Source organism: Anabrus simplex, chromosome 3 (genome assembly GCF_040414725.1).
Source record: "Anabrus simplex isolate iqAnaSimp1 chromosome 3, ASM4041472v1, whole genome shotgun sequence".
Lineage (NCBI taxonomy): Eukaryota > Metazoa > Arthropoda > Insecta > Orthoptera > Tettigoniidae > Anabrus > Anabrus simplex.
Window position 1 is genome coordinate 505935192 of NC_090267.1, and position 15659 is coordinate 505950850.

The window sequence follows — 15659 nt, forward strand, 5'->3', positions numbered from 1 at the left end:
AATTTGGAATCTGCTATTCGGTAACCTCCACGCAAGTTCCTCACACTGACTCTGTGTAGCTCTTGGCACATCCAGCGACAAAGTACCATACAGTTTAGTTCAACATTGCCACAACATATCCCAATGGTAACATGGAGGGAGAGATCTTGATGAAACCATCGAAGAAGAGGCTCTACAAGGCATCATGGAGACATAAAACGGCACGGCAATCGGGGATAAAGCAAGCACTATGCAGGAGTTCTAGAAGGCTGGTAACAAAGCCTATCCATTGATGAAATCACTTCACGGCTTATGAAAAGCGGGGTGAAGTTGGTATAATCTCTGAAAAAATAAGGTGCAACTCTTACAAGTTCAGATCACTGTTTCATCCAGATCAGATCTACTGTAGTGAACACATCACCCTAACTGCCATTTACTTTCATGATATTTTGGTAGCATCTGTCAGAACCACATAATGATCGCCAAACTGGGAAGGGATTTGGCCACCTAGTATGAGCTCAAGGGCTATGGATTCACAAGTCAAGTTTTTGCTTCGGTAAAGAGTAAAGTCGGGTGAGAATGTACCAACCAAAAAAACTTTCAATGAAAACCAGTGGTCACATCTTTAGATTCTGGGATCAAGTTGACAATGTGGGAGGATCCCAGTAAAGAGGATTCCAAAATACGAAGGGAGTTTCACACGCGTATATATATAATGCAACACTTTCTTTTCTAAAAGCAGGTTGGTTTATTAAGCATTCAAATACACCATTGTCCAAAGAGCAGCCAATCAGCGACCATCCCTCCAGCACGGCAGACTAATAGGCAAGCAGCACACCGTAGCCTGCACTATACAATGAGGTGGAACTGCAACAGCACTCCAGTCCACTGTGAACTCTGCTTCTATCGAAGTTGGTCGGAACCCTTACTAATAATACCAATATAAATGGTCCGTTATTGGACATTATAAATTTTCCAGCTAGCTCATTCTTGGTTGCCAGCGTTTCGCCCTCGTGTGCTAGGGTGGGCTCATCAGTTGGTACCTAGCACACCTACCAATACGCTGGCTAGTGCATACCGTGGAGGCCACTGCGTAGGCTAACTGGAGCCACCGGCAGTGCCAATGCACTAAGAGACTTTGTCTCATCACTAAAAATTGATGCCTGCTTGGCCATCAGATGATATAGATGTTGATTCCCATAGGGAATCTGAAATATTTGTCCTGAATGAGCAAATTTATAATACCAATATAAATGGTCCGTTATTGGACATTATAGCACACGAGGGCGAAACGCTGGCAACCAAGAATGAGCTAGCTGGAAAATTTATAATGTCCAATAACGGACCATTTATATTGGTATTATAAATTTGCTCATTCAGGACAAATATTTCAGATTCCCTATGGGAATCAACATCTATATCATCTGATGGCCAAGCAGGCATCAATTTTTAGTGATGAGACAAAGTCTCTTAGTGCATTGGCACTGCCGGTGGCTCCAGTTAGCCTACGCAGTGGCCTCCACGGTATGCACTAGCCAGCGTATTGGTAGGTGTGCTAGGTACCAACTGATGAGCCCACCCTAGCACACGAGGGCGAAACGCTGGCAACCAAGAATGAGCTAGCTGGAAAATTTATAATGTCCAATAACGGACCATTTATATTGGTATTATAAATTTGCTCATTCAGGACAAATATTTCAGATTCCCTATGGGAATCAACATCTATATCATCTGATGGCCAAGCAGGCATCAATTTTTAGTGATGAGACAAAGTCTCTTAGTGCATTGGCACTGCCGGTGGCTCCAGTTAGCCTACGCAGTGGCCTCCACGGTATGCACTAGCCAGCGTATTGGTAGGTGTGCTAGGTACCAACTGATGAGCCCACCCTAGCACACGAGGGCGAAACGCTGGCAACCAAGAATGAGCTAGCTGGAAAATTTATAATGTCCAATAACGGACCATTTATATTGGTATTATAAATTTGCTCATTCAGGACAAATATTTCAGATTCCCTATGGGAATCAACATCTATATCACCCTTACTAATGCCGAACGCAGTCTTCGTTGAAACACTGGGACCATCACATGCTCCTGGAATATGGCCTACAAACCCGGAAAACACTGACATGATTAGCACATTGTTTTCCGCTCAGTAAACTACTGTGCTTTCATTACAGGATATGGGTCTGCCGTTCACACTCGCCCCCCACTCCTCTTGCTGTCAATTTTGGGAATTTTATCCCAAAACACACAAATATAAATGTTCAAACATGCTTCACCTTTAATGAACGTAAGTTTTCGTGGCTCATTGTATTAACATAAAGAAATAAATGAACTGGATTAAAGCCACTATATATATATATATATATATGTTAATACATATATATATATATATATATTAATAATAAAGCCAAGCTTTCAGCCAAATTGCATTGGCCTTCATCAGGGCATGTGAAGTTTTGCCTCCAACAGTGAGCAAAGAAATTATCTGAAGGAACATGGAAGTCATGCCCGTGCTATCCACGGCCTACCCCACTAACTGGACTCAAGGATCGTGGCGCGGTGGTTGGGAGGGAAGTTAATGATGCACCGCCCTCTGTCGACAGTTTGAGTGCGTCCCGCTGTGCCATGGTGGTGTTATGCATGTATTTCTGCAGTACAGGTCTCCATGCATTTGATAACTTGAAGCCGTCTTCCCTGTTGATGTTATTTGGGTGTAGCTCTATCTCTATGGCTTCCCTCACAAGACGAGCATAGAAGTCTTTTACAGGCGCGATGACCTTCGCCTGGTCAAAGAGGATTTCATGGTCTGTACTGTAGAAATGTTCTGTTATGGCAGACTGGCTTATAGCGTTCTTCGCTGTGGCGCCGAGAAGAATCCCAGTAGAGAAGATTGTCTGTGGGGTAGAGTGTGCCATCAGAGATTTACCGTTAAATAAGGTGGAAGAAATTCGTCAAGATGTATCTTACGTGCTTAGAAAAGCGAAGCCACTACGTCAAAACCTGACCAAAGGTGAACTTAAAGAAGGTTAGGAATCCCACTAAGAAAATTAATACACAAGTCACTCGACCAGTGAAGAGCTCAACACTTCCAGAACAATTGCAGAAGTCCTTACTAAATTCAGACCCGGTACTTCCAGTCATTTATGGCCTCCTAAAAGTACACAAGGATGGCGTGCCACTAAGACCAATCGTGAGTGCCATTGGTTCTGTGACCCATGAGTTAGCCTGCTATATTTCATCACTGCTACAGCTAGAAACAGGGAAGACAGAACATCACATTAAAGATTCGAAACATTTCTTGCAGAAGTTACGTGAACTACGGGTGGACGAAGGTGACATCCTGGTAAGCTTTGATGTTACGTCACTTTTCACTAATATACATGTAGAAGAAACACTTGCCTACATCGGAGAATACCTGTCTGAGGACTTGACCAATCTGGCAGCAGTTTGTTTAAAATCCACTTACTTCTACTACAAAGGGGATTATTACGAACAGACAGAAGGAGCAGCAATGGGTTCACCTTTGTCACCAGTGGCTGCTAATATTTTTATGGAACACTTTCAGTCTACTGCATTAACAACAGCGCCATTGAAACCTAAGTGCTTCTATCGTTACATGGATGACACATTTTCGGTCTGGCCACATGGAAGGGAAACTTTAAATGAATTTTTAGAGTACCTAAATTCCATTAACAGTAAGATCAAGTTCACAATGGAAGTAGAAAATTAAGGCAAATTACCTTTTCTTGATGTGTTACTATACAAGGAGAACGATGGTACACTAGGCCATGCAATGTACAAGAAACCTACACATTATGAAAGATACCTTCATAAGTCTTCACATCACCACCCCTCCCAAAAAGCAGCTCTCCTTCGAACGTTATATACTAGAGTGAATAATGTTGCAGACGATGATAACCGCTCGAGTGCATGAGAGAACTGACAACATCCATGAAGGAAAACGGCTATACATCTGGAGACATAACACGAGCTGTGAAGATCAAGGAGCCTAACTTGAATAGCACCAATCAGGACTACAGCAAAAAAAAGTATTCCTTCCTTACGTGGCAGGTATAACTGACAGAATAGGGCGCATTCTTAAGAAGTACAATATAATTCCAGTTTTTACCGCAGACCGGAAGCTCAAATCCCTGTTTCGACCAGTCAAAGAGAAGCCACGTCTTGAAACACCGGGCGTATAGGAAATTCCATGTGGTTGTGATTGTTCATATGTTGGCATGACAAAAAGGCTTGTTAGCACCAGGGTGAAAGAGCACATCAGATCGGTAAAGAATGTCGCTCTTTCATCCTCCACGGAGAACGCTATAAGCCAGTCTGCCATAGCAGAACATTTCTACAGTACAGACCATGAAATCCTCTTTGATCAGGCGAAGGTCATCGCGCCTGTAAAAAGAGTTCTATGCTCGTCTTGTGAGGGAAGCCATAGAGATAGAGCTATGCCCAAATAACATCAACAGGGAAGACGGCTTCAAGTTATCAAATACATGGAGACCTGTACTGCAGAAATACATGCATAACACCACCATGGCACAGCGGGACGCACTCAAACTGTCGACAGAGGGTGGTGCATCAGTAACGTCCCTCCCAACCACCACAGCACAGCGCCACGATCCTTGAGTCCAGTTAGTGGGGTAGTCCGTGGATAGTACGGGCATGACTTCCATGTTCCTTCAGATAATTTCTTTGCTCACTGTCGGAGGCAAAACTTCACATGCCCTGATGAAGGCCAATGCAATTTGGCTGAAAGCTTGGCTTTATTATTAATAAATATATATATATAGTGGCTTTAATCCAGTTCATTTATTTCTTTATGTTAATGCTTCACCTTTGTCACATAAGCTGTAAACATACACACATGTTCAACCTCCAACCTAGTAATACACCAGATTCTTCTGGCTTATATAACACAAATGCATGAAAACCATCGCCATTAGCATAACTATCAATATGAATTACACTTTTGTTAACTATAGGTCGACCGGGCGAGTTGGCCGTGCGCGTAGAGGCGCGCGGCTGTGAGCTTGCATCCGGGAGATAGTAGGTTCGAATCCCACTATCGGCAGCCCTGAAAATGGTTTTCCGTGGTTTCCCATTTTCACACCAGGCAAATGCTGGGGCTGTACCTTAATTAAGGCCACGGCCGCTTCCTTCCAACTCCTAGGCCTTTCCTATCCCATCGTCGCCATAAGACCTATCTGCGTCGGTGCGACGTAAAGCCCCTAGCAAAAAAAAACTATAGGTCGAGGAGGCCACTCTTGCTCCGTGACCCTCTGCCTGCATGAGGGGAGGCTAGCAGCAACAGGTTACAATCAATGATTGGTCTGCACTCAGGAATGTCACCCTATCAATTGCTGACCTATTCTATTCTTAACAAATGTTTGCCAAGAAATGTACACAACTTTGGAACAGATACGAATATAGACATAAGATTTTCCAGTTTTGCCATGTCAGAAAACAAGGTAAAATTCTTTACTTTTTGCAGAGAACTTTGCTCCACATCTTCAGAAGAAAGTCTTGTCTGTTACTAAGCAAGTTTACCTTGTTTTCTAACATGGCAAAAGCCCCAAAAAGCTTATTATCATGTCTACAATTACAGGCCGTGAAAGCATCAATCTCAATACGATTATATTAATCGCTGAAGAAAAACCCATTAGTGATGCTCACTTTTCATAAGGAAAGCATAACACTTCAAAAGAAAACAATAATGCCTGTAGCGTTGAATATTCAGTCAGAAAATGTCTGAGATCCTCGATGGGAAATAAAACAGATACCAGTAAGGGTAAACAATCTATTATGAAGGAGAAAAGTTTGTGGAGACAGTAGGCTACTTACATTTTGCATTGCCTTACGTTCACTGTTATCTTGTTTTGTACTAGGTATTTCTCTGCTAGTTGAAGGGGTTGCACGTAAAACACCGTTCGGTTTCTTCTTCTCACAGGGTGGTACACTCTGGAAAGAAAGGGGAAAAAACATAAAAAACAACAACATAATATTACTGAATGTCGTTTCTTTCTTATTAGATTACAGATGATTACAATAAGTAGGTAAATGTGGTCCACCTACTCAATACTACACTAATAAAACATGTAACTATACTCAGCAGACATATATTTAGATCATCTCGAACACAATAGGATTCTCAACAGCATGAACTTCAATAAATATGTTATTGGGCTAGGTATCTCAATGACATCCTTGTCATAACAGATAATAGATAATAGATCTACAAATGCAACCATTGCTCTCGATAAACTTAATGCCCTCAACCCTCACACAGAGTTTACCTTAGAGTCCGAAATACATCAATCCCGAAATTACTTAGACTTAACCATTACCAGACACCGAGACCACCTATCCTTCAATATTTATAGAGAGCCGTCTCAAAGCGCTGGCACCATTCAGCAGGATTCATTACACCCCAATTCACATAAAAAAACCCACGTATATTAACATGATACATAGAGCCTACACTCGTCGGCTGTAACTCGATCCGAGTATATATATATATATATATATATATATATATATATAACTTCTTCCTGCATACATTGACCAGTTCAACTCAGTTTATGGATGTTTTTACGATGACTAAACAGACCAAACCTGGCACAAAACATACGCCTACACAAATCACACTGAATGGATGTAGGAGCGCGGGGTTGTAATTAACGGAGTTTTCTTGCTTGTCGCTTGATGCCGCTTCGTGATATATTTCAGCTGGTCCTTAAAACGCTTAAGAGGGGCTCCATGAGGTCTACTGCCAGAGCAAAGTTCACCATAAAGAATTTGGCGGAGAAGCCTGGTATCACCCATGCGGTGAACATGGCCTAACCATCTCAGTTGATGAGCGATGATCATTGCCTCGATGCTATTAAGCTGCGCTTTGTCGAGAAGTGCCATGTTGGTAATCTATGATCTTCATATCCGTATTGACGAACTACATTTTAGAAATAGGAAAGGACTTTCACCTATCAATACTTATTTATTGCACTTATTATGCTACAGTACCAGTTTCGACCCCCTACATAGGGTCATCTTCAGCTGAACAATACATTCACATATAGATCATGAAGCTATGATTAAGATTACATTGTCTGGGGAATGCCATATGATACCAAGTATTTGGTCATGTCTAAATGGGGCATGTCAAAACGGGAACTGGCATGTGTGACAATGCAATTGTATGTCTATAATGATATGCTTTAGGTCTTAAAATTAGTTCGTAAAACACTATCTCTACTAAAAACTAACTTATGAGTATATAAGATAAAAACAATATATTGTAACCGTTCATCACCATGCCATAGGCATGTCTGGAGGTTTAGTCAGTCATATATACTATTTTCCGAACATTCTGCGACATATAATGTCGTAATTAGCAGGTTATGTTCCGAACCGGGACACGAGTTGCAATACGCAGGCCTGAAGATGCAGTTTTCTGTGCTGTATTGAGAGAAGGATAGCGTATTACAGCAGAACCTTGAAATTGCGCCCTCACTCGGTGCGAGAGAGGAGAAAAATGTATTTTGTCAGAGAGTGGGGTGAATTAACCTTTTAAGTGCTGAGTTACCAGTTGACTGTTTGGTACCTCAGTGCTGAGTTTTTTCATTCGTTTGTAAAAAAATTATAGAAGCCTCAATTTTTAACTTATCATTGGGGTGATTAGCTTAAAATGTTTATAAATGTTGGTTGTTTATAAATCTAAATGCAAATAGAAAATCCTACACTTATGTTCAATATTATTTTTAGAGAAAACAAAATTACACTTATGTGCCCATGCATGTATTATCTTTATACAAAGTAAAGACCCCAAAATAATATTATTTCCGAAAATCTATAGACAACTAATACATGTAACTTCTTAGAAGTACATAAGTTGATATTTTAAAATACTTTCCAAACCTGGAATGTGGTGATAGTTAGATGTTTACTACTGGTTGTTTGTGATGCCGATTTGTTCAACTATCTGCACCAACTCCACTGGCACAAAAGTTTCTAAAAAGTCAATGATTTTCGGGTTGTGATCAAACACTAATTGGCCCTCAGAGCCTGTCACAGTTACCTAAAACTTGGGTGAAGAAAAGTAATCCATCCGCCACGAAATTAGCGATAAAATAGCTTTTGTGATTATCTCCATCACTTTCCGCTGTGGTTAATAACTGAAAGATTCTGTAATCTGAAATAACATAGCTGAAAGAGCAACTAAATTGTTGTTCCGCCATGTTTGTTTACATCACAGATGAACTCCACAGACGTCTACAAAAAGCTCTGTAAGTTACTTCCCAAAGCTATAATCTCTGATTAATTAGTTCTACATAATGCCCAACAGATGGCAGAATGTAAGAGATAAAATACGCACTCGAAAGTGAACCGGGAAACTAAAAAAAAAAATAATTCTCGCACACCGTCTATAGACGGGCGTAGCACTGGTGGACCGGCCACGTCAGCCCGTCTTAAAAGATCATAACGAAGAACACCTTAGTCTGAGATAATATATGGAAATTTATAAGTCAGGTCTCATTCAAACTGACGTATTTAATGCAAATTGTTGATGCATATAAACGCAATACTTTAATAGTGGATCAGTAATGACGCATTTCATATAGAGGTGCGCAGACTGAAGCCGAGTGCTAAGATTTGGTAACGTGAGGAAAAAAGTAGGAGCACTTACTAGATGAACCATGATGCGTGAATTTATTAAAGGACGCGTTTGAGATTGTGAACAACCCGCTGATCGGATGGACTTAAAAGTGGATCAGTATAAAACAGGGGTCAGGAGTTATAATTTGATTACTTTCACGTCGCTGAAAGATTCCGTTTACCAAGCCGAATCTTGATTAGGGGCGTGGTTTACCACCTCTCTGGCCACTCAGCCCAGACACTATAAATAAAACCCGGACCTAGACGCAGGATCTCATTGTAATTTGTGCAGCCGCTGTACTTACGTGTCAGTGATGAACATTGGATATCAGTAATACCAATATAAATGGTCCGTTATTGGACATTACAAATCTTCCAGCTAACTCATTCCTGGTTGCCAGCGTCCCGCCCCCGTGTGCTAGGCCGGGCCCATCAGCTGGCACCCAGCACACCTACCAAGACGCTGGCCAGCGCATACCGTGGAGGCCACTGCGTAAGCTAACCGCAGCCACCGGCAGTGCCAATGCACTATGAGACACTTTGTCACATTATCAAAAATTGATGCCTGCTTGGCCATCAGATGATATAGATGTTGATTCCCATAGGGAATCTGAAATATTTGTTCCGAATGAGTAAATTTATAATACCAATATAAATGGTGCGTTATTGAACATTACAAATCTTCCAGCTAACTCATTCCTGGTTGCCAGCGTCCCGCCCCCGTGTGCTAGGCCGGGCCCATCAGCTGGAACCCAGCACACCTACCAAGATGCTGGCCAGCACATACCGTGGAGGCCACTGCGTAAGCTAACCGCAGCCACCGGCAGTGTCAATGCACTATGAGACACTTTGTCCCATTATCAAAAATTGATGCCTGCTTGGCCATCAGATGATATAGATGTTGATTCCCATAGGGAATCTGAAATATTTGTTCTGAATGAGTAAATTTATAATACCAATATAAATGGTCCGTTATTGGACATTACAAATCTTCCAGCTAACTCATTCCTGGTTGCCAGCGTCCCGCCCCCGTGTGCTAGGCCGGACCCATCAGCTGGCACCCAGCACACCTACCAAGACGCTGGCCAGCGTATACCGTGGAGGCCACTGCGTAAGCTAACCGCAGCCACCGGCAGTGCCAATGCACTATGAGACACTTTGTCCCATTGATACGCTGGCTGATACGGTATGCGCTGGCCAGCGTCTTGGTAGGTGTGCTGGGTGCCAGCTGATGGGCCCGGCCTAGCACAAGGGGGTGGGACACTGGCAACCAGGAATGAGTTAGCTGGAAGATTTGTAATGTCCAATAACGGACCATTTATATTGGTATTATAAAATTACTCATTCGGAACAAATATTTCAGATTCCCTATGGGAATCAACATCTATATCATCTGATGGCCAAGCAGGCATCAATTTTTGATAATGGGACAAAGTGTCTCATAGTGCATTGGCACTGCCGGTGGCTGCGGTTAGCTTACGCAGTGGCCTCCACGGTATGCGCTGGCCAGCGTCTTGGTAGGTGTGCTGGGTGCCAGCTGATGGGCCCGGCCTAGCACACGGGGGCAGGACGCTGGCAACCTGGAACCAGCTGGAAGATTTGTAATGTCCAATAATGGACCATTTATATTGGTAATATAAATTTACTCATTCGGAACAAATATTTCAGATTCCCTATGGGAATCAACATCTATATCATCTGATGGCCAAGCAGGCATCAATTTTTGATAATGGGACAAAGTGTCTCATAGTGCATTGGCACTGCCGGTGGCTGCGGTTAGTTTACGCAGGGGCCTCCACGGTATGCGCTGGCCAGCGTCTTGGTAGGTGTGCTGGGTGCCAGCTGATGGGCCCAGCCTAGCACACGGGGGCGGGACGCTGGCAACCAGGAATGAGTTAGCTGGAAGATTTGTAATGTCCAATAACGGACCATTTATATTGGTATTATAAATTTACTCATTCGGAACAAATATTTCAGATTCCCTATGGGAATCAACATCTATATCATCTGATGGCCAAGCAGGCATCAATTTTTGATAATGGGACAAAGTGTCTCATAGTGCATTGGCACTGCCGGTGGCTGCGGTTAGCTTACGCAGTGGCCTCCACGGTATGCGCTGGCCAGCGTCTTGGTAGGTGTGCTGGGTGCCAGCTGATGGGCCCGGCCTAGCACACGGGGGCGGGACGCTGGCAACCAGGAATGAGTTAGCTGGAAGATTTGTAATGTCCAATAACGGACCATTTATATTGGTATTATAAATTTACTCATTCGGAACAAATATTTCAGATTCCCTATGGGAATCAACATCTATATCATCTGATGGCCAAGCAGGCATCAATTTTTGATAATGGGACAAAGTTTCTCATAGTGCATTGGCACTGCCGGTGGCTGCGGTTAGCTTACGCAGTGGCCTCCACGGTATGCGCTGGCCAGCGTCTTGGTAGGTGTGCTGGGTGCCAGCTGATGGGCCCGGCCCAGCACACGGGGGCGGGACGCTGGCAACCAGGAATGAGTTAGCTGGAAGATTTGTAATGTCCAATAACGGACCATTTATATTGGTATTATAAATTTACTCATTCGGAACAAATATTTCAGATTCCCTATGGGAATCAACATCTATATCATATGGATATCAGTGTGTGAAGTGCCGTGTCAAAGAAAAACATATCAGCGCGGTGTAAATATCGCGAAATAAGCCGTGTGGTATGAGATAAAGTACAGTAGTGATTAATAGAGGTGTTATATGAACATTTAATCCTTTATATATTGGAGACTTCAGTGTCGGCTTATGATGCAATCATCAGAGAACGGGCAAATGCATTAGGTTGTTTAGAAGTAGTGAGATAGCCGATTACATTCAGTAATTAATAGTGGTCGATTTAAAAGCATTTAAACAGTGAGTGATGCTGAGTAAATTAAAAGAACGGTGTTCGTGATAGGAAGAACGCTTGCATACTCCATGGACACTCGTGGTAACAATTACTCAGACTGTGTGATTAGAGGGGAAATGAATAGTGATTTATACAAACTTATCACTATTTGGGTTAGTCCATTTGAATTTATAAGTGGATCTAATCACCAGTAGGTTCTCTGAAAACACATAAACAGTGTTCATTAACTAATTTCGCATTTTTGCCTGTATATTCATGAGTGATCGCTGAACCCAAGGATTAGAATCAACGAGAGTCGCACCTAAGTGCCAGCATTCATCTCTTCAGGGAACGTCTAGAGATTCACCAAGGACTATTTAAGAGTGGAGCTGTCGTCATGAAGGTCTAAAAATCCCAGATGTACCCTCGAGATGGCAGCAAACTACACGCATTATTGATAAGTACATTTTTTAAATATATTAAACCACGAGATTTGCATGTCAATCTCAACTGTTATTTGTAAATAACTTTTTAAAATTTATTTTATGTAATTAATAATATTGTCTGATCAATGATCAATGTTCTGACCGTGGTCAGGAGTTACAATCCCAGATGTGATCTGGGAAGGTGATTCATCCTAGTTGTTCAGGACTGGGAGTAGGCATTTCCTCCATACCCCTCAAACGTTATGGTTTTCCCGCCAATACTCGGGTGGCTGATTGCAGTGGTTTCCCACTGGGCGGTGGTGTCGCCACATCCCTACAGTACAACATAAGACGAAGAACGGGCAGCCAGGTCAGAGAGAATGAAACATTTCTGGGAACAAAAGAAGAAACATCAACCAAATCTGTAACCAATATTCATAAGACTTGACTGTATACAGATTGATTTTGGTGCTCCAATGTGGGCGTAAAATAAATAAAAACAAAAAAATTAATAATATTAAATTTAGGGAACACTGTGTGTGTGACTGGGAAAGATTATTTTATTAATTTAATTAGGATTTCTTCTGTGATTTAAGGATAATCACTAATATTTCAGCGGGCTTATTTGCATGAATTAGTACATAGATCCCATAAAATTTAGTGTGTGTGAAGCATATATTTTAAGGGAGAATGGTACTTCAGCTAAATTTATAATTTCTTCCTAATATTACTAACTGGAAAGGATCTTCATAATAATTTGAATATAGATTATGTGTTCACTTTACTGGGTAATGCATGTATATTATAAATCCCACATAATAAATATATGATCACTGAAGATGTTCAAGCCGAGGTGCAATTTGTGAATTATATAGATACGCGAGTGAGATGGAATTAATTAAATGACTTGTGGGAATAGAGTCTTCCATATACATGAATAAAATGGATTTGTGATGCAGTAGCGTGACAATGGGAAGATGGAGACTTATGAAATGTTTGAGATGACGGAATGACACAGAATTAGAATAATGATGGCTGTCGCGATGTATTGAATTAGGCTGTATATGGCCGGAATAATAAGAAATAAGAATTGGCAGCCCTTAAATAAATGTGTACTTGGAAACGAGTTAAGATGAGAAGAAAGAAAGAAAGAGTCTTTGTGGCCGCAAGGTAGGGCACTGGCCATTACCAGAGATAGATTTATGATGTAAGAGATCTGTCCGGTCCAGGCGGACCGAGTCGTCTCCAAGAGTTCTCAAAACATTTGCCTTTGTAAGTTTTCCTCATTCACCACTGCAATATCAATCCCATGCTCATGAAAAAATGAAATGTCGTATGGCTTTTAGTGCCGGGATATGCCAGGACGGGTTCGGCTCGCCAGGTGCAGGTCTTTCTATTTGACTCCCGTAGGCGACCTGCGCATCGTGATGAGGATGAAATGATGATGAAGACAACACATACACCCATCCCCCGTGCCATTGGAATTAACCAATTAAGGTTTAAATCCCCAACCCAGCCGGGAATCGAACCCAGGACCCTCTGAACTGAAGGCCAGTACGCTGATCATTCAGCTAACGATTTGGACATCCCATGCTAATGATACATTATGAGTAACGTTGATAATTTTATGATTCTGCGAACGACGTACCAGTACTCCTCCCCTTTTTTATTTATCAAATTAGCTCGTGATAGGAGTTTCAGATTTTGTACCTCGGAAGCTGGAGAATGCGGGTTCGGCCCTCGTCAGAACGATGGATTTAACCTGATACCATATGGCTTGACTAGGCCATATCTTCAAGATGTATTGTTTGCTATATTTTTAATATTTCTCTGTGTAATGTATTTATGTATTTCCATTATTCTCAAGTGTTTATGGTGATGGGTAGGATACCAGCGTTGATTTGCTTTGAATATAATACGGTCAGGTAAACGCAGGATACGTGTATGTGTTCGGTATAATATGTAATTGATGTGGTCAAATAGACCATGTGTTCGATATATGGCGATGTAATCTCGTGCGTGAAAAAAAATGCATTATGTATAAATTCTACAACCATGACAGCTAACTAATAATATGATTTAATGAGGGAGTGCTATCCTGACTTTGTGGTCAGTCCATTCAAATAATAGATACCATCGAGTATCATTGCTCAGAGATAAATAAACGTTTGTTTGTGAAAATGTATATAGTATTAGTGCACGCTAATAAGGGATTTAAAGTATGCCAAGCGATAACCACAACAGTGTACGAACTGACAAAGACGTTGAGGCATACTGTATACAAATGATTGTTTTACTATTGATTTTTTTTAAATGTGTAATAATATGGCATTATCTCATGTATTTATCGTGTGGTTCTATCAGTTTAATAAAATGTTTAGTAAATCTTGGGAACAAAACTCTTCTCATTTAATAATATTAATGTATTCCTCTTATATTATAGAGAACCCTACTTTCCTTATATTTAATGTAGTGCCCATTTTACTTTTACGAACATTCCATTACCTGTATGCTTCTGAGCTTTAGCCGTTGACACAATGAAAGTAGGGAGGATGGGACTTCAAGCCCCGGGAAGTGATTTCCGAAGGGTCTCATCCAGGAATTCCATTTATATATTTGTTTGTGAAGCCAAATTATGTAATTCTTGCCCTGATATGCCCGGGATGGGTACACTAAGGAGGAACACTTCATGCACATGAACGTTCGTGTCTTGCATGTTATTCAGTTCATCGGTTGACTTCTGTGTTCAATTCTTATTTTCGTAGTTGTACACTTGGTTGATGTTTTTGGAGCTTGAATGGTATGATTTGCTTGTAAAGTTATCACATTATATGTATAAAAGATTTTGTCTTCAAGTATATACATAGAATAAAACACTTTCCAAGTTTAAAAAAGAGTGCCAGGCGTATGGATACAATTAGGATAAAATATGTATATTCAGCTCTGCTGTGTGTTGAATCTTGTTATTTTATGTTAAAATTGAATCATGTTGCCCTGTGACATCCGTAAAATTTGAGTGGCATTATATTCAAAGTGGTGGCTCCTTTCCCATCTGTAGCTGTGCAGTGATGTTATAATTATCTGTGGAAGATAAGATTGAGCTGTGAGTGATATTTTATGTTGGAGGAATGTCTAAGGACTGTGTGTGCTAATTTGAATATGTACTTACTCTTATTGGTGTGGTTGAGCTGCGTTTGATATGTGAGCCCGTTGTGTACTGCTTTGTGTCCGTCTTGGGCTCATACTAGCTGCTGTGAGGGGAAGGGAAGGAGGGGTAGGGAGAGTTGCTGTTGTGGGGTAGGGGTGGAGCTAGGTGTGTTGTTTGATGTTTCTCTGTCGCATGTCATGTTTTGTTTATTAATTATCTTAACCCCTCAGCGCCGACCTCTATACGTGGTATAGACCCCATTTTCTTCCCTAGCCGCCGACCTCTATACGTGGTATAGACCCATACATGGTTTCGCATTTACGGCTATAGCGCGAAGAGTTTTGGTGTTATGGATATGCAAATTGTTTTGTTTCCAAGAAGACATTTTCGGGTTTATCAGTGTTCTAAATAAGAATTGAAAATCGTTAAAGTGTAGTTGCTTTTGAAAGGATAAGTATTTGTCAACTATGTCTGAGCACCAATCCCTGCTTTTTTAATAGTCCGTTTGCTTCATTCTTTCCCACAGAATAAAATAAAGAAATGATGATCTGAGAAGTTTGTCTTTTCGTGTG

At 41.4% G+C, this 15659-nt stretch overlaps 1 protein-coding gene across 1 annotated transcript in view; it reads right to left on the bottom strand.

Annotated features, from left to right (window-relative positions):
* The window catches only part of LOC136866885 (death domain-associated protein 6), a 282179-nt gene that overhangs the window by 237763 nt on the left and 28757 nt on the right, over window positions 1-15659 (bottom strand). The window contains exon 2 of the mRNA XM_067143978.2: window positions 5837-5953. Coding sequence (XP_067000079.1) covers window positions 5837-5953 — 117 coding nt within the window. The remainder of the gene's footprint in view (window positions 1-5836; window positions 5954-15659) is intronic.